The 26874-nt window shown below is 48.3% G+C and overlaps 1 protein-coding gene across 9 annotated transcripts in view; it reads left to right on the top strand.

The window, feature by feature from the left end:
• LOC109905816 (unconventional myosin-XVIIIa) overlaps positions 1 to 26874 on the top strand; it is a 159594-nt gene that overhangs the window by 51098 nt on the left and 81622 nt on the right. For 4 of the 9 annotated variants that reach the window (XM_031791032.1, XM_031791031.1, XM_031791030.1 and 1 more), the window contains exons 1-4: positions 17125 to 17269; positions 19297 to 19525; positions 20481 to 20528; positions 24824 to 26287. The exons of 3 other annotated variants lie outside the window; for them this stretch is intronic. In XM_031791032.1, the coding sequence (XP_031646892.1) occupies positions 19487 to 19525; positions 20481 to 20528; positions 24824 to 26287 (1551 nt within the window). In that variant the 5' untranslated portion in view covers positions 17125 to 17269; positions 19297 to 19486. Of the gene's footprint in view, positions 1 to 16431; positions 16554 to 17124; positions 17270 to 19296; positions 19526 to 20480; positions 20529 to 24823; positions 26288 to 26874 lie in introns of those variants that run through there. 2 more of the 9 variants (XM_031791038.1, XM_031791037.1) reach the window with 2 other exon arrangements.

Raw genomic sequence — 26874 nt, 5'->3', positions numbered from 1 at the left:
TGCTGTAATATAATGTCAGGCTAACATCTCTGAGTGACATCCTGTTAGATGCTGTAATGTAATGTCAGGCTAACATCTCTGCGTGACATCCTGTTAGATGCTGTAATGTAATGTCAGGCTAACATCTCTGCGTGACATCCTGTTAGATGCTGTAATGTAATGTGAGGCTAACATCTCTCAGTGACATTCTGTTAGATGCTGTAATGTAATGTCAGGCTAACATCTCTGAGTGACATCCTGTTAGATGCTGTAATGTAATGTCAGGCTAACATCTCTGCGTGACATCCTGTTAGATGCTGTAATGTAATGTCAGGCTAACATCTCTGCGTGACATCCTGTTAGATGCTGTAATGTAATGTCAGGCTAACATCTCTGAGTGACATCCTGTTAGATGCTGTAATGTAATGTCAGGCTAACATCTCTGCGTGACATCCTGTTAGATGCTGTAATGTATTGTCAGGCTAACATCTCTCATTGACATTCTGTTAGATGCTGTAATGTAATGTCAGGCTAACATCTCTGAGTGACATCCTGTTAGATGCTGTAATGTAATGTCAGGCTAACATCTCTGCGTGACATCCTGTTAGATGCTGTAATGTAATGTCAGGCTAACATCTCTGCGTGACATCCTGTTAGACGCTGTAATGTAATGTCAGGCTAACATCTCTGAGTGACATCCTGTTAGATGCTGTAATGTAATGTCAGGCTAACATCTCTGAGTGACATCCTGTTAGACGCTGTAATGTAATGTCAGGCTAACATCTCTGAGTGACATCCTGTTAGATGCTGTAATGTAATGTCAGGCTAACATCTCTCATTGACATTCTGTTAGATGCTGTAATGTAATGTCAGGCTAACATCTCTGAGTGACATCCTGTTAGATGCTGTAATGTAATGTCAGGCTAACATCTCTGAGTGACATGCTGTAATATAATGTCAGGCTAACATCTCTCAGTGACATCCTGTTAGATGATGTAATGTAATGTCAGGCTAACATCTCTGCGTGACATCCTGTTAGATGCTGTAATGTAATGTCAGGCTAACATCTCTGAGTGACATCCTGTTAGATGCTGTAATGTAATGTCAGGCTAACATCTCTGCGTGACATCCTGTTAGACGCTGTAATGTAATGTCAGGCTAACATCTCTGAGTGACATCCTGTTAGACTCCTTAATGTAATGTCAGTCTAATATCTCTGAGTGACTACTCCTAAGGACAACTCCCGTAATGACGTCTGGGCTCTGTGTGTGTGGGGAAATATTACGTAAGCAACTGCTCATGTGCTGCTAGGGTGTCCAATATTCATCCGCTTCTTATTGTGAGGTGCATGATCTGCACAGCTCCAGACAGGATCAACAAATGACAATGGATTCGTTATGGGACTTTGACCATCAGACACATGCAGTGTGTGTGTTTGTGTGTTTGTGCGTGTTTACTCACCCCTGGGACCTATCTGATGAGGCAGCTTGAGCACAGAGTTGTCCCAGTGAGGTGGAGATACTCTTTGCCCCCAGCTTTATTTGTGTGCGTGTGTGCCTGTTATGAATGTTAGTGTGTGAGTGCCTGTGTGTGCACACATGTTGGTCTATGTGAGTGTGTTCATACCGTCACACTCCCTCTCATTTTCTCCCCATCTCCCAGTTTAATATTTCCCTACTAAACTTAACAAACCTAGAGACTGTAAAGCTAATCACTGTGGCCCAACACACAGCTAAGCTGAACAATCTTATTACATTCACCAAAGTCCTTCACTGACCACTATACAGGACACAGGAAGACACTGGCTTTTTAAATCTATAGTTGTAACTTGACTTGGGACCATATGTGTGTGCATTCCTAATAATCATAAACAACAACATGTGAGGGAAATTGAGGAAAGGAGCTTTTAAAGGTCTCTGTAGCCTCACTCTGCTTGATCACAGACACTGTAACCTGTCACATGGTTCTAACCCAAATGTACACCCATTATTACATACTATATTACATTCTGTCAGTAAGACTGATGACCAATGATCATTACACACACATTAGATTGTTACTTTATTACTATTGACAGTAATTATTGACTGTGTTATTACACATTGTAAAACAGTCTGCCCTAAACTATACTGTGCCTATATGTTTAGTGTATGCAGGCAGAGCTGGAATTTAAATTTACAAGCGCATAACTGGCCTGAGGGCTTGGCCATGTTAAAAGATATTGATGTTGTGCCCTCTCCACTCCTACCCCCAACCCCTGATCTATGTTGCTCACTCGTCTAGTTATTGAGCGGCCACCCCAGCACAACCCATCCCAGCTGACAGAGCAGAATGCGATTGGCTATTGATGTGCTCGTGACCCTGTAGAACTTCTCCCCTGACACACAGGGTCAGAGGTCAGAGGCCACATTCCACAGAGATTACAGCAGCAGCCACATAGAATTAGCCTGCCTGTCCTGGCTGCCATGGAAACAAGCAGCGATTGTGGCATTGCAGTGCCTGTACCCAGAAGGATGGGCTATAGAGGGGAGGAGAGATGAGAGGGGGAGGAGGAGAGGAGAAGAGGAGGTAGGAAGAATGGAGGCGAGCATCCTTGTATGTGTGTTCTGTAGTACTGTGTGTGTGCAACCCTTCTGCTAACAGCTGAACACAGCAGTGTCTACTGACGTCAGCCCTGACCTGGCCTATAGCCTAGCTGTGATTGACCTGGCCTATAGCCTAGCTGTAACTGACCTGACCTATAGCCTATCTGTGCCTGACCTGGCCTATCGCCTAGCTGTGACTGACCTGGCCTATAGCCTAGCTGTGACTGACCGGGCCTATAGTCTAGCTGTGATTGACCCGGCCTATAGTCTAGCTGTGATTGACCTGGCCTATAGTCTAGCTGTGACTGACCGGGCCTATAGTCTAGCTGTGATTGACCTGGCCTATAGCCTAGCTGTGACTGACCTGACCTATAGTCTAGCCGTGATTGTCCTGGCCTATAGTCTAGCCCTGACTGACCTGGCCTATAGTCTAGCCCTGACTGACCTGGCCTATAGTCTAGCTGTGACTGACCGGGCCTATAGTCTAGCTGTGATTGACCTGGCCTATAGCCTAGCTGTGACTGACCTGACCTATAGTCTAGCCGTGATTGTCCTGGCCTATAGTCTAGCCCTGACTGACCTGGCCTATAGTCTAGCCGTGACTGACCTGGCCTATAGTCTAGCTGTGATTGACCTGGACTATAGTCTAGCTGTAACTGACCTGGCCTATAGTCTAGCCGTGACTGACCTGGCCTATAGTCTAGCTGTGACTGACCTGGCCTATAGTCTAGCCGTGACTGACCTGGCCTATAGTCTAGCTGTGATTGACCTGGCTTATAGTCTAGCTGTGATTGACCTGGCCTATAGTCTAGCTGTAACTGACCTGGCCTATAGTCTAGCTGTGACTGACCGGGCCTATAGTCTAGCTGTGACTGGCCTATAGCCTAGCTGTGACTGACCTATAGCCTAGCTGTGACTGACCTATAGTCTAGCTGTGACTGACCTATAGCCTAGCTGTGACTGACCTGACCTATAGCCTAGCTGTGACTGACCTTTAGTCTAGCTGTGACTGACCTGGACTATAGCCTAGCTGTGACTGACCTATAGTCTAGCTGTGACTGACCTGGACTATAGCCTAGCTGTAACTGACCTGACCTATAGCCTAGCCGTGACTGACCTATAGTCTAGCTGTGACTGACCTATAGTCTAGCTGTAACTGACCTGACCTATAGCCTAGCTGTAACTGACCTGACCTATAGCCTAGCTGTAACTGACCTGACCTATAGCCTAGCTGAAACTGACCTGACCTATAGCCTAGCTGTGACTGACCTGGACTATAGCCTAGCTGAAACTGACCTGACCTATAGTCTAGCTGTAACTGACCTGACCTATAGTCTAGCTGTGACTGACCTATATTCTAGCTGTAACTGACCTGACCTATAGCCGAGCTGTAACTGACCTGACCTATAGTCTAGCTGTGACTGACCTGGACTATAGCCTAGCTGTAACTGACCTGACCTATAGCCTAGCTGTAACTGACCTGACCTATAGCCTAGCTGTGACTGACCTATAGTCTAGCTGTAACTGACCTGACCTATAGCCTAGCTGTAACTGACCTGACCTATAGCCTAGCTGTGACTGACCTATAGTCTAGCTGTGACTGACCTGGCCTATAGCCTAGCTGTGACTGACGTTTAGTCTAGCTGTGACTGACCTGGCCTATAGCCTAGCTGTGACTGACCTATAGTCTAGCTGTGACTGACCTGGACTATAGCCTAGCTGTAACTGACCTGACCTATAGCCTAGCCGTGACTGACCTATAGTCTAGCTGTAACTGACCTGACCTATAATCTAGCTGTAGCTGACCTGACCTATAGTCTAGCTGTTTATTTTATTTTATTTTACCTTTATTTAACTAGGCAAGTCAGTTAAGAACAAATTCTTATTTTCAATGACGGCCTAGGAACAGTTGTGACTGACCTATAGTCTAGCTGTAACTGACCTGACCTATAGCCTAGCTGTAACTGACCTGACCTATAGCCTAGCTGTAACTGACCTGACCTATAGCCTAGCTGTGACTGACCTATAGCCTAGCTGTGACTGACCTGGCCTATAGCCTAGCTGTGACTGACCTATAGCCTAGCTGTAACTGACCTGACCTATAGCCTAGCTGTGACTGACCTATAGTCTAGCTGTGACTGACCTATAGCCTAGCTGTAACTGACCTGACCTATAGCCTAGCTGTGACTGACCTATAGTCTAGCTGTGACTGACCTATAGCCTAGCCGTAACTGACCTGGCCTATAGCCTAGCTGTAACTGACCTGGCCTATAGCCTAGCTGTAACTGACCTGGACTATAGCCTAGCTGTAACTGACCTGGCCTATAGCCTAGCTGTAACTGACCTGGACTATAGCCTAGCTGTAACTGACCTGGACTATAGCCTAGCTGTAACTGACCTGGACTATAGCCTAGCTGAAACTGACCTGACCTATAGCCTAGCTGTGACTGACCTGGACTATAGCCTAGCTGAAACTGACCTGACCTATAGTCTAGCTGTAACTGACCTGACCTATAGTCTAGCTGTGACTGACCTGGACTATAGCCTAGCTGTAACTGACCTGACCTATAGCCTAGCTGTAACTGACCTGACCTATAGCCTAGCTGTGACTGACCTATAGTCTAGCTGTGACTGACCTATAGTCTAGCTGTAACTGACCTGACCTATACCCGAGCTGTAACTGACCTGACCTATAGTCTAGCTGTGACTGACCTGGACTATAGCCTAGCTGTAACTGACCTGACCTATAGCCTAGCTGTAACTGACCTGACCTATAGGCTAGCTGTGACTGACCTATAGTCTAGCTGTAACTGACCTGACCTATAGCCTAGCTGTAACTGACCTGACCTATAGCCTAGCTGTGACTGACCTATAGTCTAGCTGTGACTGACCTGGCCTATAGCCTAGCTGTGACTGACGTTTAGTCTAGCTGTGACTGACCTGGCCTATAGCCTAGCTGTGACTGACCTATAGTCTAGCTGTGACTGACCTGGACTATAGCCTAGCTGTAACTGACCTGACCTATAGCCTAGCCGTGACTGACCTATAGTCTAGCTGTAACTGACCTGACCTATAGCCTAGCTGTAACTGACCTGACCTATAGCCTAGCTGTGACTGACCTGGCCTATAGCCTAGCTGTGACTGACCTATAGCCTAGCTGTAACTGACCTGACCTATAGCCTAGCTGTGACTGACCTATAGTCTAGCTGTGACTGACCTATAGCCTAGCTGTAACTGACCTGGCCTATAGCCTAGCTGTAACTGACCTGGCCTATAGCCTAGCTGTGACTGACCTATAGCCTAGCTGTAACTGACCTGGACTATAGCCTAGCTGTAACTGACCTGACCTATAGTCTAGCTGTAACTGACCTGACCTATAGTCTAGCTGTAACTGACCTGACCTATAGCCTAGCTGTGACTGACCTGGACTATAGCCTAGCTGTAACTGACCTGGACTATAGCCTAGCTGTAACTGACCTGACCTATAGCCTAGCTGTAACTGACCTGACCTATAGCCTAGCTGTGACTGACCTATAGTCTAGCTGTAACTGACCTGACCTATAGCCTAGCTGTAACTGACCTGACCTATAGCCTAGCTGTGACTGACCTATAGCCTAGCCATAACTGACCTATAGCCTAGCTGTAACTGACCTGACCTATAGCCTAGCTGTGACTGACCTATAGTCTAGCTGTAACTGACCTATAGCCTAGCCGTAACTGACCTGGACTATAGCCTAGCTGTAACTGACCTGACCTATAGCCTAGCCGTAACTGACCTATAGCCTAGCTGTAACTGACCTGACCTATAGCCTAGATGTAACTGACCTGGCCTATAGTCTAGCTGTAACTGACCTGACCTATAGTCTAGCTGTAACTGACCTATAGTCTACCTGTAACTGACCTATAGCCTAGCCATAACTGACCTATAGCCTAGCTGTAACTGACCTGGCCTATAGCCTAGCTGTAACTGACCTGGCCTATAGCCTAGCTGTGACTGACCTGGCCTATAGCCTAGCTGTAACTGACCTGGACTATAGCCTAGCTGTAACTGACCTGACCTATAGCCTAGCTGTAACTGACCTGACCTATAGTCTAGCCGTAACTGACCTGACCTATAGCCTAGCCGTAACTGACCTGGACTATAGCCTAGCTGTAACTGACCTGACCTATAGCCTAGCTGTAACTGACCTGACCTATAGTCTAGCCGTAACTGACCTGGACTACAGCCTAGCTGTGACTTACCTGGACTATAGCCTAGCCGTGACTGACCTGGATTATAGCCTAGCTGTGACTGACCTGGACTATAGCCTAGCCGTGACTGACCTGGACTATAGCCTAGCTGTGACTGACCTGACCTATAGCCTAGCTGTGACTGACCTATAGCCTAGCTGTAACTGACCTGGACTATAGCCTAGCTGTAACTGACCTGACCTATAGTCTAGCTGTAACTGACCTGACCTATAGTCTAGCTGTAACTGACCTGACCTATAGCCTAGCTGTGACTGACCTATAGCCTAGCTGTGACTGACCTGGACTATAGCCTAGCTGTAACTGACCTGACCTATAGCCTAGCTGTAACTGACCTGAGCTATAGCCTAGCTGTGACTGACCTATAGTCTAGCTGTAACTGACCTGACCTATAGCCTAGCTGTAACTGACCTGACCTATAGCCTAGCTGTGACTGACCTATAGCCTAGCCATAACTGACCTATAGCCTAGCTGTAACTGACCTGACCTATAGCCTAGCTGTGACTGACCTATAGTCTAGCTGTAACTGACCTATAGCCTGGCCGTAACTGACCTGGACTATAGCCTAGCTGTAACTGACCTGACCTATAGCCTAGCCGTAACTGACCTATAGCCTAGCTGTAACTGACCTGACCTATAGCCTAGATGTAACTGACCTGGCCTATAGTCTAGCTGTAACTGACCTGACCTATAGTCTAGCTGTAACTGACCTATAGTCTACCTGTAACTGACCTATAGCCTAGCCGTAACTGACCTATAGCCTAGCTGTAACTGACCTGGCCTATAGCCTAGCTGTAACTGACCTGACCTATAGCCTAGCTGTAACTGACCGGACCTATAGTCTAGCTGTGACTGACCTATAGCCTAGCTGTAACTGACCTGACCTATAGTCTAGCTGTAACTGACCTGACCTATAGCCTAGCTGTGACTGACCTATAGCCTAGCCGTAACTGACCTGACCTATAGCCTAGCTGTAACTGACCTGACCTATAGCCTAGCTGTAACTGACCTATAGGCTAGCTGTAACTGACCTGGACTATAGCCTAGCTGTAACTGACCTGACCTATAGTCTAGCTGTTACTGACCTATAGTCTAGCTGTGACTGACCTGGCCTATAGCCTAGCTGTAACTGACCTGGCCTATAGCCTAGCTGTAACTGACCTGGCCTATAGCCTAGCTGTAACTGACCTGGCCTATAGCCTAGCTGTAACTGACCTGGCCTATAGCCTAGCTGTAACTGACCTGGTCTATATCCTAGCTGTAACTGACCTGGCCTATAGCCTAGCTGTAACTGACCTGGCCTATAGTCTGGCTGTGACTGACTTGACCTATAGCCTAGCTGTGACTGACATGACCTATTGTCTAGCTGTGACTGACCTGACCTATAGTCTAGCTGTAACTGACCTGGCCTATAGCCTAGCTGTGACTGACCTATAGCCTAGCTGTAACTGACCTGACCTATAGCCTAGCTGTGACTGACCTATAGCCTAGCTGTAACTGACCTGACCTATAGCCTAGCTGTGATTGACCTGGCTTATAGCCTAGCTGTGACTAACCTATAGCCTAGCTGTGACTGACCTGGCCTATAGCCTAGCCGTAACTGACCTGGCCTATAGCCTAGCTGTGACTATTATAGTTTAGCTGTGACTGACCTGACCTATAGTCTAGCTGTAACTGACCTGGCCTATAGCCTAGCTGTAACTGACCTGACCTATAGCCTAGCTGTAACTGACCTGACCTATAGTCTAGCCGTAACTGACCTGGCCTATAGTCTAGCTGTAACTGACCTGGCCTATAGTCTGGCTGTGACTGACTTGACCTATAGCCTAGCTGTGACTGACATGACCTATTGTCTAGCTGTGACTGACCTGACCTATAGTCTAGCTGTAACTGACCTGGCCTATAGTCTAGCTGTAACTGACCTGGACTATAGCCTAGCTGTAACTGACCTGAGCTATAGCCTAGCTGTAACTGACCTGACCTATAGTCTAGCCGTAACTGACCTGGACTACAGCCTAGCTGTGACTGACCTGGACTATAGCCTAGCCGTGACTGACCTGGACTATAGCCTAGCTGTGACTGACCTGGACTATAGCCTAGCCATGACTGACCTGGACTATAGCCTAGCTGTGACTAACCGGGCCTATAGTCTAGCTGTGACTGACCTATAGCCTAGCTGTGACTGACCTATAGCCTAGCTGTAACTGACCTGACCTATAGCCTAGCTGTGACTGACCTATAGCCTAGCTGTAACTGACCTGACCTATAGTCTAGCTGTAACTGACCTGACCTATAGCCTAGCTGTAACTGACCTGACCTATAGCCTAGCTGTGATTGACCTGGCTTATAGCCTAGCTGTGACTAACCTATAGCCTAGCTGTGACTGACCTGGCCTATAGCCTAGCCGTAACTGACCTGGCCTATAGCCTAGCTGTGACTATTATAGTTTAGCTGTGACTGACCTGACCTATAGTCTAGCTGTAACTGACCTGGCCTATAGCCTAGCTGTAACTGACCTGACCTATAGCCTAGCTGTAACTGACCTGACCTATAGTCTAGCCGTAACTGACCTGACCTATAGTCTAGCCGTGACTGACCTGGACTATAGCCTAGCTGTGACTGACCGGGCCTATAGTCTAGCTGTGACTGACCTATAGTCTAGCTGTGACTGACCTATAGTCTAGCTGTAACTGACCTGGCCTATAGTCTAGCTGTAACTGACCTGACCTATAGCCTAGCTGTGACTGACCTATAGCCTAGCTGTGACTGACCTGGACTATAGCCTAGCTGTGACTGACCTATAGCCTAGCTGTAACTGATCTGACCTATAGTCTAGCTGTAACTGACCTGGCCTATAGTCTAGCTGTAACTGACCTGACCTATAGCCTAGCTGTAACTGACCTGCCCTATAGTCCAGCTGTAACTGGCCGGGCCTATAGCCTAGCTGTAACTGACCTGGCCTATAGCCTAGCTGTAACTGACCTGGCCTATAGCCTAGCCGTAACTGACCTGGCCTATAGCCTAGCTGTGACTATTATAGTCTAGCCGTGACTGACCTGGCCTATAGTCTGGCTGTGACTGACTTGACCTATAGCCTAGCTGTAACTGACCTGGCCAATCTCATTGGTTAGAGATCTACCGCTCAGATTGTTTTTAAACATTCTTAAAAAGCATAAGCCTATGCAACATTAACCAATTAAAAAGAGTTCTGTAGCACTGAAGTTTGTGCAGTAGGCTATAGGCCCAATACATTAAGACCATGGCTTCTCTGGTTGCATATCAAACAAATGAAGTGTCATGAATATATTTAACCTCTGTACATATAGGGTTAAGTGCCAAGGTTGTGTAATGGCATGATTGATGTGTGTTTTGACAGGCTTGCTTGCCTTTGCCCTCTCTGACCCTTCCTGCTCTGATCAGGCTTGGTGTGTTCACACTGGCGGGCTACGAGCCTTGTTGTGTGCTCGCCTGGCTTCCTTGTGTGGGGAGGGGGTTAGGACTGGTTTGTGTGTGTGTGCCTCTTTAGTATGTGAGTGAATAACTGTGTCTTTAGTATGTGAGTGAATAACTGTGTCTTTAGTGTGTGTTGTGTGTGTGCGACAGTGACCTAGATCTTCCACCCTGGATCACAGTGGAGATATGGCGACTTGAGCCCAGTCAGGCGTGGTCTCTCTCTATGCAGCACTCTGCCACAAAGTCTCACCAGATGTCAGCCTCTGTCTCTCTCTCTCTGTCTGCCTGTCTGCCACTGCCTGTCTGCCACTGTCTGCCTGCCTGCCTGTCTGCCACTGTCTCCCACTGCCTGCCTGCCTGCCTGCCACTGTCTGCCTCCCTGTTTGCCACTGTCTGCCTGTCTGTCTGCCTGTCTGTCTGCCTGTCTGTCTGCTACTGTCTGCCTGTCTGTCTGCCTGTCTACTACTTACCCATACATACTGTACATACATACAGCCCTGTGTGGAAGTATTTGGGCTCAGCTCTAATGCAGTGTACTCCTATGGATTAGTGGTGCTGATGTACAGTATATGGTTCCTAATGGACTCGCTGTCATGTGGATTTGAGGCACATTGGTTAACATTAGCAGGGAAGTGTACAAAGGCATCAACTGTGTTTATGATAGTGAGGGCACAGACTGCTCAATACATTGGAATGTAGAAAATATGATGCTATTGTTGCCGTTAGGTTTTTTGGTTCGCTTCAGCACTTGTCTTATAAGGGATGGAAAATGTGGGCACTTGATCTGTTTCTCCATAGCCACTTGTGTTCATTACAGTAGGTCAAAACAAGGTCAGACTTGTGGCGGTCCAGCTGCATAGGCGCTGTGTGGGGATGAGCAATGGATGCCAGGTACGCATCACACATTCTGTCTCAAGTTCTGTGATACACACACACACACACACACACACACACACACACACACACACACACACACACACACACACACACACACACACACACACACACACACACACACACACACACACACACACACACACTCTAAATCCCTCTCTACCCCCATTCTTCATTATCTCTGATGTCATTCTGAGCTTTGTAATCACAAGTTAAATCCATGAAACCCAGACAGTCAGTGACTGTGTGTCTCCTCCCAGTTCAAGAGATGCTATCAGTCTGTGTTAGCCATGCCAGGGATGTGTACTGTACACTGCAGTGCTGCTAATAATAGATTCTCCTCTGAGGCCAAGAGCCTAGAGAGGAGAGGACCCAGAGGCTGTGTGTGTCTGTGTTTGTGTGTGTGTAGGCTTCTCTTAATATGACTATGAGATGGAGAGACAGGGATGGGGCGGGAGGGCTGTTTGCATACATTATCTAAACAAGCAGCCCTGGCCAGAGTGGCCTTCAAGAGCCAGAAGTTACCCTCTACTCCAGGCTGGCATCATTACAACCTAGGTGCCTTACAGGGAGGGGTTGAACAAGGGAGGATACTCTATTGTCTTGGCTGACTAGCTGGCAGATAGTGAGCTCTATTCTGAACATAACATCATGGTCTCCATAAGGACTGACTAGCTGACAGATAGTGAGCTCTATTCTGAACATAACATCATGGTCTCCATAAGGACTGACTAGCTGACAGATAGTGAGCTCTATTCTGAACATAACATCATGGTCTCCATAAGGACTGCTGAAGACCGATTTGGTTTCATATTATAGCTTTCATAACACCTGCCTTATGGGCCAGGAGAACACTCAGCATAGACTGGAGCCTGCCAAGGTACTGTGTGTGTGTGTGTGTGTGTGTGTGTGTGTGTGTGTGTGTGTGTGTGTGTGTGTGTGTGTGTGTGTGTGTGTGTGTGTGTGTGTGTGTGTGGACCTAATGTTTTTCCTCTGATTACCATAAAGGGTATCATTGTGCCTTAGTTAACTACTGTATTGGCTGTGGCTATTCTTTGTTTGAGTCAGTGTTTTGGGAGTTTTTAAAGACAAAACCTTAAACAAACAACAGCGTGTGTTTGTGGGCTTATGTAGACTTTGTGTGTGTGTGTCTCTTTCTGTAGTAATGTGAAAGATGAGTAAAGTGTGATGGTAGAGGACTTGGATTAGAGGTGATGTGTAATGGTATACTGGTATGGATCCACATAACGGCATGTATTTTCAATAAGTTCTACAATTTGGACTACTTCACTTTCAGTTTTCATCTAGTTTGGTTGAGTATACAATTAGAAAGCCCATTAAAACCATGTAGAAATCATTAGTTGTCATCCTAGGGTCATGCCCTACTCATAAAACATGAAGAACCTTAAAACCAAAAACACCGCCATACCGTAAAAAGCAAGAAAAATGTTGGGATATTATATTTTGGCACAGCCCTCAGTTGTACTCGTCTGTGTATGATGGGAGACATGTCGAGGCTGGCCAGGACATGTCTGATGACAGACAACTAGGTTAGTCCCTGGGTGTCTCCCTCAGGGGACGTCAGTCATTGTTAGGAGCCAGGGACGTTTACACATCCTAGAGGACTGTGTTATTATGACCATGTTACACAACTGACCTACAGTGCTGGAAAACTAGTGTGCTTGGCACTGATTTGAGAGGGTTCATTCCTCGATGACTTGTGTTATTCCCCTAATACCCTTCCTCGATAGGATAGGCTCTCCTGTCAACAGGCCTGGGCGGCAGATGGTCACAGTGTCTTCTCTTCACATCCTGGTTCATACACACCAATCAACCTGGAAGACTAGGGATTAGGGAGGAAATCATAGTGTGTGTGTGTGTGTGTGTGTTACCAGAGCATGGGTCAATTCATTTTACATTCCTGTCAACTGAATTGGAATTCGTCCGGAGGGGGACCGACGGATTCATTCTCTGAATTGATAGGAATTTTAATCAAATGTAATCCAGATTTTGTTTTTGAAATGAAAATGTGTGTTGTGAAATATAGGGCATTGTCGTCGTCCCCCCCCCCCCCCCTGTGGGTACAGTGAACATTTTTATTTTATTTTATTTTATTTTTATTTCACCTTTATTTAACCAGGTAGGCTAGTTGAGAACAAGTTCTCATTTGCAACTGCGACCTGGCCAAGATAAAGCATAGCAGTGTGAGCATACAACAAAGAGTTACACATGGAGTAAACAATTAACAAGTCAATAACACAGTAGAAAACGAAGGGGGGGTCTATATACAATGTGTGCAAAAGGCATGAGGAGGTAGGCAAATAATTACAATTTTGCAGATTAACACTGGAGTGATAAAAGATCAGATGGTCATGTACAGGTAGAGATATTGGTGTGCAGAAGAGCAGAAAAGTAAATAAATAAAAACAGTATGGGGATGAGGTAGGTGAAAAGGGTGGGCTATTTACCAATAGACTATGTACAGCTGCAGCGATCGGTTAGCTGCTCAGATAGCTGATGTTTGAAGTTGGTGAGGGAGATAAAAGTCTCCAACTTCAGCGATTTTTGCAATTCGTTCCAGTCACAGGCAGCAGAGTACTGGAACGAAAGGCGGCCAAATGAGGTGTTGGCTTTAGGGATGATCAGTGAGATACACCTGCTGGAGCGCGTGCTACGGATGGGTGTTGCCATCGTGACCAGTGAGCTGAGATAAGGCGGAGCTTTACCTAGCATAGACTTGTAGATGACCTGGAGCCAGTGGGTCTGGCGACGAATATGTAGCGAGGGCCAGCCGACTAGAGCATACAAGTCGCAGTGGTGGGTAGTATAAGGTGCTTTAGTGACAAAACGGATGGCACTGTGATAGACTGCATCCAGTTTGCTGAGTAGAGTGTTGGAAGCCATTTTGTAGATGACATCGCCGAAGTCGAGGATCGGTAGGATAGTCAGTTTTACTAGGGTAAGCTTGGCGGCTTGAGTGAAGGAGGCTTTGTTGCGGAATAGAAAGCCGACTCTTGATTTGATTTTCGATTGGAGATGTTTGATATGAGTCTGGAAGGAGAGTTTGCAGTCTAGCCAGACACCTAGGTACTTATAGACGTCCACATATTCTAGGTCGGAACCATCCAGGGTGGTGATGCTAGTCGGGCATGCAGGTGCAGGCAGCGACCGGTTGAAAAGCATGCATTTGGTTTTACTAGCGTTTAAGAGCAGTTGGAGGCCACGGAAGGAGTGTTGTATGGCATTGAAGCTTGTTTGGAGGTTAGATAGCACAGTGTCCAAAGACAAGTATATAGAATGGTGTCGTCTGCGTAGAGGTGGATCAGGGAATCGCCCGCAGCAAGAGCAACATCATTGATATACACAGAGAAAAGAGTCGGCCCGAGAATTGAACCCTGTGGCACCCCCATAGAGACTGCCAGAGGACCGGACAGCATGCCCTCCGATTTGACACACTGAACTCTGTCTGCAAAGTAATTGGTGAACCAGGCAAGGCAGTCATCCGAAAAACCGAGGCTACTGAGTCTGCTGATAAGAATATGGTGATTGACAGAGTCGAAAGCCTTGGCAAGGTCGATGAAGACGGCTGCACAGTACTGTCTTTTATCGATGGCGGTTATGATGTCGTTTAGTACCTTGAGTGTGGCTGAGGTGCACCCATGACCGGCTCGGAAACCAGATTGCACAGCGGAGAAGGTACGGTGGGATTCGAGATGGTCAGTGACCTGTTTGTTGACTTGGCTTTCGAAGACCTTAGATAGGCAGGGCAGGATGGATATAGGTCTGTAACAGTTTGGGTCCAGGGTGTCTCCCCCTTTGAAGAGGGGGATGACTGCGGCAGCTTTCCAATCCTTGGGGATCTCAGACGAGATGAAAGAGAGGTTGAACAGGCTGGTAATAGGGGTTGCGACAATGGTGGCAGATAGTTTCAGAAATAGAGGGTCCAGATTGTCAAGCCCAGCTGATTTGTACGGGTCCAGGTTTTGCAGCTCTTTCAGAACATCTGCTATCTGCTAACATTGTGTTGAATACCATGCAGTTGAGTGTCGAGGGGGTTGGACATTCCACCTCTGTGCGTGTCATAGGCAGCATGTTATTGCCATGCGTACAGCAGGATGGGAGCGCCGTCACACACATCATCCAGTGGACACACTTCCCGGAACGCTCTCTCACTCACCATCAGTGTTCCCTGAAACAACTTTACTGTTACAATGCTCATGTCATGAAATCAGGTCTATCTTTACTATACTGTACCTGTGATCTATAAGGTTATTATGCATTAATACACACCCACACACACACATCAAAATGAGAAGTTCATTCAGTGGCACTAACATATCTAGATGAAGCATGGATTGTAGACTATTCCATGTCACTGGTGCACAAGACGAGAAGGCAGTCTTTCCTAATACTGTAGATGTCCTGGGATTTTACGTAGCATGCATGCAACCACACACACAAACTCAGTTACATCACTGTATTTCTATTCTCCATGTTCTAAATTCAGCCTTGAGCAGCAGTTCCCACCCTTCATCCAACCACACCTCTCTGGCCAGCTTCTAGAAGCACTCTCCCTCAGCACTGCAGGCAACGCCTGTCCAGTATACAGTACAACACTGATCTGCCAGATTCCCCTCAGCTCACTCCCCACACCGCCTAGCATTGTGTCATACTATTACTAAGCTTTTGTGGCGCACATGATTGGGATTAGTTTCCTCTCTTCCTCTGGAGAGTGACGGCAGTTTCTTATGATTGGTGAAGAATCAGCTCTTTGTCTTTGTGCTGCTGCTGCAGTCACACAACATACAGGCTGGTTTATATTTGGTGTTCTTACTCCCCCAAGTGGCTATGTGAGGACATTGAATACATTTACAAGGCCTTCCTTGAATAGAAAGTGTTGCCCTCTAGTGGTGTTTATGGATATGACATTGAGAATAGTACTATAATGAGAAGTAGTTTGGATATTATATTAAGTGGCCCGAGGGCTTGTTTTGTTAAGAGGGTGTGAGTAGATAATAGCATTGATTTATGTTCCTTTGGATTGTATCAATATGGTATTCTGTGCCTCTTCCCTTAGTGACACTGCACCACTATTTGTTTACTTGTTGACTGTTTAATACAGTTCCCCTCATCGAAAGAGAGAGAATGTGTGAGGATTCAAACCTAATGTTGTACCCAGTGTGCTCTACAGCATGCTTCTTCCCTGGTGTGAGAGTGAGGGAGGCACCAAGCCCCGTCTCATTTCCTGTGCCCCGTGTCATAGCGCTTCTGGTTTTCTCCTCCGTTTCCCCTCTTCCGCATTTCATTCTGCAACTCCCAGCCTCAGACAGACCTGCAGACCACAGGAGAAAAGACTACGCTTCCCTCATAATCAAAACACACATGCACCTTCAGGTATGTAGGACACACACTCAGAGTAGACTGTCTTAGTTGTTGTTTAACCAAAAAACACTTTATTACAGTACATTTACCAGAGATCCATCACTCCTCAAATAAGTCACAACAGAGGTTTGACACACACACACACACACACACACACACACACACACACACACACACACACACACACACACACACACACACACACACACAGACACACACACGCACGCACGCACACACACACACACACACACACACACACACACACACACACACACACACACACACACACACACACACACACACACACACACATACTAACTGACTTCACTAGGGTCCTCACGGAGCAATTGAGGAGACAGCAATTGTCGTGAGAGAGAGGGCTGCTAGTTGGCCTGAATTCTTGAGGGTTGGGTGGGGGGCTAGCCAGGGAACCAGGGGAGGTATTGGTGGCAGCGGTGTTGGTTCTGGGGAGCTATTTTTAACAGCTGACAGCTGTCCCTGCCTTGTCTCTCTGAGAATAGTCAGCCTATCAGGGGGCTCCTCTCCCCAGCCTGTGCCCTGTGTGACGTGACGTGAGTCTGCCGGCTATCTCAGCTCTTTCACACACTCTCAACTAACTGTGTTGAACCCCCGTTACCGGGCAATGTTTTAAGGGCTTATTTCGGTCAGGGAAGGATTGGATCTACCAAACCTAACTCTATACTATTCACCTACACAGAAGACAGCAGGTAAAGGAGGAGCCGTGGTTCCAGGATTGTTGGGGGAAAGCAATAGGCCTTCTGTGGAGGAATCTGTGGGCTGAGTGTGCCGTCTCTACCATGGGTAACACTATTTTTAGGGCTGAAAGTGTTAGGTGCTAGCCATCGCTCTCTGCAACTGAGCTCAGCTAAGGGGAGCCATTTTGGCTCTGGAGATGCTAGCTAGCTATTCTAACATCCTGTTGCCTGAGCCTTGGTGTAGTGCTAGCCAATGTAACTTGGTTCATTTGGTTTGATCTGTGTGCTTTAGCATGTGTGCCAGTAGAATTCTGTAATAGTAGAAGTGAAAGGAGTGTGATTGCCAGGAAGGCTGTGATGGTAGCTGTTTGGAACTGGCTTTCATAGGCAGATTGGGCAGAAGTTGAATGGAGCCTTTGTGTCTTTTGAGTCTTGCCCCTGTTGGAAAAGTCACGTTAACTGTTCAGTGTGTGTTGGTACTTGGTATAGTGAGCTATGCTATTAGCAATGCTGACCCATTATATTTTGTGGAAATTCTACTGTTGTGACCAACTGTTGAGAGAGAATCTATTGAAAAACAACGTTTGCCAAGTTTGCATCTGTGGAAAATGGGTCTGCTATCCTGCGATTTCCTGTGTAGGGTGCCATCTGTGGGTTGACTTCCCTTTTCTGTTGTTGGGGGACCAGCCTGACCCTAGTCTACAGTACAAAGTGGATCTGAGATGCAGAAAGAGTGTGTGCTGTTTCCTCTGTCAACACCAACTGGCTGCCCTAACTCTAACTCTCTCTCAGTGGACCAGTGATTACTCAAGTTCAGTGTTGTTTTGTCACTGTTGGTTGAGTTGGAGATCCCTGAGATGACTGTCCCTCTTCCTTGTCATATGAAATCAAACCACGTTTCCAATAAGCTTTGTTATCAGGCTATGTACATTTCTGCTTTTATTGTCCGAGTCAGTCAAAGGCAGTTGTCATGTTTCACAGTGACTAATAGACATTAAAGTCTATTCCTCAGCTTTTATTTCCATTATCTCTGGGCATAGCCCTATCTCTTTACTGCACTGATTCAGTATTGTCAATACGGCTTTGTTCTGTTATTGTTAGCTAAGTCCACGGGTGTTCTCCCAAAACAGTGGCTGAGTCACATTTGCCTGAGAGTGTCAGTTACCATGCTATATCCAGGGTAGATGGCTCACTGTGCATGTTTGTGATGGTGTTTTTGTACATGTTTATGTGTGTCTCTGTGTAAACAGTGTTTATATGTATGTGTGCACAGTTGTGTGTGTGTGTTGAGAGGGAACTAGAGAGTCAACATGGCTGTACAACCTGAAGTTGGCTTCTGAGGCGTTATGCCCACGTGGCTCCTCCTAAAAAAAGCCCTGTCCTGTCTCCCTGGCCCCTGCCTGGCCGAGCCTGCCCAGTGTCCACAGCAGACCTCAGCAACCCCCCCTATTATAGACACATTAGAGCTTGTTGTGGGAGAGCCAGAGCCAGGGCTACAGACTGACTGACCCACACTAAAGCTCTCTGTTCTGGGGGGAGGATTAGGACCAGGGCTGCTCCTCATACACAGACATACAGTAGAGCATGGGGCCTGGGTATGGGGCCTGGGCATGGGGCTGGGCAGGGGAACAGGGCACGGGGCAGGAGGCCTTGGGACAGGAGGCCTGGGCATGGTGCAGGAGGCCTTGGGACAGGAGGCCTGGGCATGGGGAAGGGGGTCTGGGGGAACAGGGCCTGTCTTGGTTGGCACCATGTTTGAGCAACAGCCAGTTGTGATTTTGAGTAAAGGCCCCCACTTAACCCACAGATTCAATACTCTCAGCAGGGACAGGGAGGTGCTGTAACCCGCCTCACTGCAGCTTCTCAACAGTCTGGTATTTGGCATTGAATGTTTTCTTTATAGAAATATCCCTGAGGTACTTTTTGTGTGCCACAAATCACACAAATCATATGTTCATGTATGTAGCTATGTATGTTTATGTATATTTAGGAGAGCCCTTATCCCTCTGTTGTGTCTCTTGCTTTTCTTTGTACTCTAGACTTGATCAGTTCACTTCCTGCGACACTTGGTCTTTCACTATCCCACTGGTTACGGCCCCTAGAGTGAAAAAACTGTGATTTTGGCCTCAATTGTGAAGATCCATCCATCTGTCCAGCACTTCTCTCCATTCCTGCCCTCCCCCTCTTCCCCCCTCATCCTGCACAGCTCATGACATCAGTGCAGCCAACATGGCATTCTCATCACGCTTTTCCTTCTGGGAGCAAAAGGGAAGTCCTGTTTAGTTTTCCTCACAGCACGTTGGGGTGGGTTACGTTGGTGTGGGGACTTGGGGTGGGTTACGTTGGTGTGGGGACATGGGGTGGGTTACGTTGGTGTGGGGACATGGGGTGGGTTACGTTGGTGTGGGGACATGGGGTGGGTTACGTTGGTGTGGGGACATGGGGTGGGTTACGTTGGTGTGGGGACATGGGGTGGGTTACGTTGGTGTCTGTAGAAATGTGTGCCCTGCATGTATCACACCTCCACTAAGAGTCCATTTTGTGGCTTGAGAGTGTCATGTCGTTGAACTCTTGTGGTCTGACAGCCATGCCTCTGCTGTGGTTTTCTGACAGTGTGCTAAAAGTAACCGTTGTCATTGGATGCATGATCCAATATCAGTGTTTGACTCACCGTGGAAAAACCTTGACTGGAGTCATTTGCTTTGACAAAATGACGAGGTCCGTGATATTGCTTCAAATACTTTATTCTGGGGGAGCTCTGACTGCCATGCTGGCTGTAGATTTCGTTTTGTTTGACTGCCATTTTGTTTGACCATCACAACACATCCTGTAGCTCCACATTAAACGGATGCCTCCCGAAACATTACCCAAAATAAAAGATCATAGTGATAAATACATCAAAATAAACCCAAAGCCTTTTTAAGCAGGTCTTGTAGTTCTCAGGTGTCACTATTACATCAAAATGGGCCATATTAATGTTCCTTTGTGGCTACAGATTAGTGTCTGTGAATAATATTAGCCTTAATGTTCAAATAGACACTGTGTGGTGTGTGGTATGGTAAGTGATAGCGCTTCCACATAGTATACATCCAGGTTTGCAGCATGGTGTATGTTTTGCATGTTGTGCAGTGAGGGAGTGTTTCCTGCAAGTACCCCTGGCGAGTGACCACTTCTAAGTGTCCTAGGTTTTGACCTCAGTCCCTTGTCTTACCGAACTCTTTAGGTCAAAGAAGAGGTCAGACCACCAGGCTCCAAGACTTCAAACCAGGGTGTAAGTTGACTGGTATCGTTCTCATGTTGTGAAGCTTTAGAGCAGGGCTATTCAATTCCAGTCCTGGAGGGCCAAAACACTTCTGCTTTGCATCCTCTTTTTCTAATCAGGTACTGATTTAGTGCAATTAACTTCCAGGTAGAAACAAAAAGCAGAAGTGTTTCGGCCCTCCAGGACTGGAATTGAATAGCCCTGCTGTAGGCTTAAAAGGATACTTCGGGATTTTGGCAGTGTGAAGGAAGTTGCTATCTAGCGTTAGTGCAATGACTGGAAAACTACCTCTGACATCCTTCATACTGGACTTAGAGACATAAAAATGGTACCCACAAGTTCATCTGACTTTGAGGAAGTAGATAATGCTAAAATCCCGAAATATCCCTTTAAGCAGGAATCTTGAGTGTGTGACTAAAGGGATCACAGGTTTCTGGGGATTGGAGTCCATTATGGTAACCTCACAGAGGAGGAGAGGAAGCTACAGACTATTGAGATGTACCTGTCACGTCACTGGTCTCTTACTTGGAGGTTTGCCAGCAGTACTGTGCTTCAACAAACTGAGCCATTGGAACCACACACATCCTGACACCAGACAAGTGTCTTTCTCACCACAATAGGAGACAGTTACTCATTAACAAGCCGATGTGAAAACAGGCACAACGTGGAAGAGCGTTGTTATTTTTCTGTTCTGGATGTAATGTCACAGACGGTTGCACTTTTTAATTGCACAACAAACGCCTGGTGTTCCACGCTGTGTTTGGCTTCTATAATTGCTTTGTAAATAGTATGATTCCTTTATTTTCAAATGACAGTTTCTTGCCTCGCTGTGGGAATGTAGCCATATCCCAACATAGCCTAAAGATGAACAAACAGGCAGTTTATAATATGCAACATCCGCACCAATATAAAAGATATTCAGCAACTCTTGGGGGACGCTACTTTATTATTAAAACCAACGTGTTTATTTATTTATGTATTTTTTTAACCTTTATTTAACTAGGCAAGTCAGTCTGACTCCCTGATGAAGGCTATTGGTTTTGATAATAAACAAGTGTGTTTCTTGTCAACTTATATTGCCCTTCAAGAGTTTCTGAATATCTTCCAAATATCCAGTTTTCTCTATTAATGCAGTTTGGTTGCAAAGCGAACCACAGTTGACCTTTTCCCTCTCCCAGTCAGAGAGCTCACACACTGTGCCCTCGGTACTGTAGGGAGACTGATGTGCTGAGCCAGGCAGTGTTCCCTCGCCGGGTACTGTAGGGAGACTGATGTGCTGAGCCAGGCGGTGTTCCCTCGCCGGGTACTGTAGGGAGACTGATGTGCTGAGCCAGGCGGTGTTCCCTCGCCGGGTGCTGTAGGGAGACTGATGTGCTGAGCCAGGCAGTGTTCCCTCGCCGGGTACTGTAGGGAGACTGATGTGCTGAGCCAGGCGGTGTTCCCTCGCCGGGTGCGGTAGGGAGACTGATGGGCTGAGCCAGGCAGTATTGCCTCGCCGGGTACTGTAGGGAGACTGATGTGCTGAGCCAGGCGGTGTTCCCTCGCCGGGTGCGGTAGGGAGACTGATGGGCTGAGCCAGGCAGTATTGCCTCGCCGGGTGCGGTAGAGAGACTGATGTGCTGAGCCAGGCGGTGTTCCCTCGCCGGGTGCGGTAGGGAGACTGATGTGCTGAGCCAGGCAGTATTCCCTCGCCAGGTACTATAGGGAGACTGATGTGCTGAGCCAGGCAGTGTTCCCTTGCCGGGTACTGTAGGGAGACTGATGGGCTGAGCCAGGCAGTATTGCCTCACCGGGTACTGTAGGGAGACTGATGGGCTGAGCCGGGCAGTGTTCCCTCGCCGGGTGCTGTAGGAAGACTGATGGGCTGAGCCAGGCGGTGTTCCCTCGCCGGGTGCTGTAGGGAGACTGATGTGCTGAGCCAGGCGGTGTTCCCTCGCCGGGTGCTGTAGGGAGACTGTTGCGCTGAGCCAGGCGATATTCCCTCGCCGGGTACTGTAGGGAGACTGATGTGCTGAGCCAGGCGATGTTCCCTCGCCGGGTACTGTAGGGAGACTGATGTGCTGAGCCAGGCGGTGTTCCCTCGCCGGGTGCGGTAGGGAGACTGATGGGCTGAGCCAGGCAGTATTGCCTCGCCGGGTGCGGTAGAGAGACTGATGTGCTGAGCCAGGCGGTGTTCCCTCGCCGGGTGCGGTAGGGAGACTGATGTGCTGAGCCAGGCAGTATTCCCTCGCCAGGTACTATAGGGAGACTGATGTGCTGAGCCAGGCAGTGTTCCCTTGCCGGGTACTGTAGGGAGACTGATGGGCTGAGCCAGGCAGTATTGCCTCACCGGGTACTGTAGGGAGACTGATGGGCTGAGCCGGGCAGTGTTCCCTCGCCGGGTGCTGTAGGAAGACTGATGGGCTGAGCCAGGCGGTGTTCCCTCGCCGGGTGCTGTAGGGAGACTGATGTGCTGAGCCAGGCGGTGTTCCCTCGCCGGGTGCTGTAGGGAGACTGTTGCGCTGAGCCAGGCGATATTCCCTCGCCGGGTACTGTAGGGAGACTGATGTGCTGAGCCAGGCGATGTTCCCTCGCCGGGTACTGTAGTGAGACTGATGTGCTGAGCCAGGCAGTGTTCAGCACAGGGCGAAAGAGGACGGTGTGTCTTTAACACTTACTCTGCAGCGGTGTAGACAGGGAGAGTGACAGAAGAACAGTAGAGAACCAGCAGGAAACCAGGCCTTGATCCCCAGCCTGCCGGCATCCCACAGGCTGCGTCCCCAGCACTCAGCCGCCTGTCTGGAGGGATCCACGGCTAAGCCCCCCTGGGAGCCATGGAGCCATGTCAGGTACTGTAGCGACTGGAGCATAGGAAGAGGGGAAGATGAGACACTAAAGCAGGTTATTATTGCATTCAAGTGTGGAGGTTGGCTCTGTCTGTGGAGGGCAGTGTAATGTGTTGGGTTATAACAAGGTCTGTAGGAAGGCAGGGATATTCAAGTGTAAAATACTAGGGGAGAGATAGGAATGTGTGTCATTGGTACAATGCTCAGTTAGGAGGACAGTGTGTTTGGCACGATGCTCAGTTAGTGTGGGGAGTGAGGTTAGGAAGAACAGTGTGTTTGGCACAATGCTCAGTTACTGTGGGGAGTGAGGTTAGGAAGAACAGTGTGTTTGGCACGATGCTCAGTTAGTGTGGGGAGTGAGGTTAGGAAGGACAGTGTGTTTGGCACGATGCTCAGTTAGTGTGGGGAGTGAGGTTAGGAAGGACAGTGTGTTGGGCACGATGCTCAGTTAGTGTGGGGAGTGAGGTTAGGAAGGACAGTGTGTTGGGCACGATGCTCAGTTACTGTGGGGAGTGAGGTTAGGAAGGACAGTGTGTTTGGCACGATGCTCAGTTAGTGTGGGGAGTGAGGTTAGGAAGGACAGTGTGTTTGGCACGATGCTCAGGTAGTGTAGGGAGTGAGGTTAGGAAGGACAGTGTGTTGGGCACGATGCTCAGTTAGTGTGGGGAGTGAGGTTAGGAAGGACAGTGTGTTTGGCACGATGCTCAGTTAGTGTGGGGAGTGAGGTTAGGAAGGACAGTGTGTTTGGCACGATGCTCAGTTAGTGTGGGGAGTGAGGTTAGGAAGGACAGTGTGTTTGGCACAATGCTCAGTTAGTGTGGGGAGTGAGGTTAGGAAGGACAGTGTGTTGGGCACGATGCTCAGTTAGTGTGGGGAGTGAGGTTAGGAAGGACAGTGTGTTTGGCACGATGCTCAGTTACTGTGGGGAGTGAGGTTAGGACGGACAGTGTTAGCGTGTGATATGCAGCTGGGAGAAAGATTCTGCACAGGTGTGTGTGTTTGAGGGATATAGCAGCTGCAGCTGAGTGAAGGTGTGTGTGTCATTAGCTCTTTCATTAGAAGCGCGGTGCTCCAGTGCAGAGAGGGGGCCAAGTCATCGCCCGTAGACACCTCTGCTATCTCAGTCTGAAACCTCCACGCACCACCTCTCATATCAACCCATCCTGTTCTATTTCAGGACCTGGGCAGGCATGTGGCAGTTGGGTGAGCATAACAGCATGCCTGTCCAGGAGAGCAAACAAGCACAGTAGACACAATCCTGCTAATGCTTAGGACCTGTGATCTCTTTGGTCAACCATACATACACTATCAGACGATCCAGACCAACACAGGGCTGCTCAGATAAGGTTTTTGGTTGAGTAACAAAATTGGAGTTTGCATAGGCTTTAAGCTGAGCTGCGTGAGTTTACTTTAAGTCTGTTCTGGTTTCTCCTCATGTGTCTTGCTGCTCTGCTCTCTCCCTCCCTGTTGTGTGAGTAGTCAGACAGCGACAGTGGCAGTATGAGTATCCGCTCCCAGTCCGTGCCTAGTCTGGAGCCTTGCAGGGGCCTACTCTGCAGTAAAAGCCCTGAGCCGGCCAAGACACCACCCGGGGTCAGGGTCAGGAGTCCCTCACCACCCAGGGTACGCAGGGATGTAAAGGTCCCTGAACGCTTCAAAAGTCCAGTGCCTCCGATCCAGATGCCAGCACAACGCTTCAGGAGCCCTGACCCACTCAGAGCTTCCATGATTAGCCCTGAGCCTGTGCTGAACGGGAACAGCAAGCCCAACGGATCTGTTAATGGAAGTGCTGTCAATGGAAGCTCTGCCAACGGTAGTGCCAACCAGCCAGACCTGGACAACGATGATCAGAGCCTTACCCGCAAGAAGGTAGTGAAGGTGGTACGTCGAGTGGTGAGGAAGGTACTACCTGCAGAAGAGGAGTATGCTCCAACTCCTGAGCCTACCAAACCTGCCCCTGAACCTCCTAAATTGGTGCTATCGCAAGTGCTAAGATCTGTGCCCAAGGTCCCAAAGGTTCCACTGTTCTCTTTCAAGCACGACACCATCAAGACAGAGGAGAAGGACAATATATCAGCTGGGCTGGCCAGCCTCATGGTCCGCGGGAGGACCAGGGACCGCCCTCGCACACGCAAAGATGGGCCACCTGAAAAAAAACAGGAGGAAGCGGGGGAAAGAGAGGAAAAAGAAAGTCCAAAGTTGGTTGATATTAAATCTAGCCTTAAAGTCGTCCCAGTTTCAAAACCGGAAGATAAGACTCCCGTGTTGGCAGCACCTGCCAAAGTTCCTCCTACTGCCTCTACTTTGACCTTGGTTCCCTCCAAGTCTGCACCCGCAGGCTTCATCCCTGCCTCAAAACCTTCCTCGCTCTCCCCTCCCGCAGGTTTCATTCTACCACCAAAATCAGCCTCCCTTAGCCCACCTGATGGGTTTGTACCAGCACCAAAATCAGCCCCCCTTTGCCCACCAAATGGGTTTGTACCAGCACCAAAATCTACCCCTCTTTCCCCTCCAGCAGGGTTTGCACCAGCCCCAAAATACACTGCTGTTACTCCTTCAGCTATCACTGTAGCTCCCAAATCCTCTCCAGCCATTCACCCGCCATGCTTCGTCCCACCACTAAAATCGACCCATATGTCCTCACCTGCCGGGTTCATACCAGTCCCAAAATATATACCCCTTTCCCCATCTGCTGGTTTTGTCCCCTCTTATAAATCCTCCCCTGTCACTCCCCCTTCAGCATCCGTTCCCACCTCCAAGTCCTCCTCCAGTACTTCCGCTGCAGGGTTCGTCCCAGACCCCAAGGCCTCGCATCTCTACCCTAACCCTCCCAAGTCCTCGGCTCTCTCCCCTCCTCCTGCAGTCACTCCCAAGGCGAGTACCCTCTCTCCACCACCGGAGTTCATTCCGCCCCCCAGACAGCCAACCGTGAAGAAGCCTGAGGTAGGCCTACTGTCCACACTGCATGGACCACTTTTGAGTCAATGTGTGAAAAAACGGATGTTAATTGCTAATGCACAAACAGCACTTTTTGCATCTCTATGATAACTCCAGTCATTTTTGTGTGTGTGTGTGGGGTGTAATTTGAACTAACTTCACTTATCTTGTTGAGGTCTCTACTTGTTAGCAGAGTTTCAGCTACATTTTGGTGCTACGATGGGCCCAGCCTGCCAAATTGCTCTCAACTCCCTATTGAAGTCATTTGCTTCCTCAGAACTTTCTCATCTACACAAAGTCAGTTTATTTCTCAGTCTGTCTAAGGGTGCAGTCTTATGGGGCTGAAGCGTTTGTTGTGTTCGATGCTCTGATACCAGCTCCATCTCTCTCTGAGTCTCTCATGGGGGATGGAGCCTGTCTCACACAGCTCTTCTTCCTCACATCTCTCTCCTCTGAGACGCCAGGGCTGCTGAAACAGCTTCCACCAAAACAAACAACAAGTTCAGTAGCTCTTTTTCCCTCCAGCCTCAACCCAAGAGACCCTGCTGTCATCTGCAGCTTGGGAACATTGTTTATTGAGGTTAGCCTGTGGG

The sequence above is a fragment of the Oncorhynchus kisutch genome, linkage group LG15 (assembly GCF_002021735.2).
Source record: "Oncorhynchus kisutch isolate 150728-3 linkage group LG15, Okis_V2, whole genome shotgun sequence".
NCBI classification, from domain to species: domain Eukaryota; kingdom Metazoa; phylum Chordata; class Actinopteri; order Salmoniformes; family Salmonidae; genus Oncorhynchus; species Oncorhynchus kisutch.
Note: the sequence above shows the minus strand (reverse complement) of the source record. Positions and strands in the feature narration are given on the sequence as shown.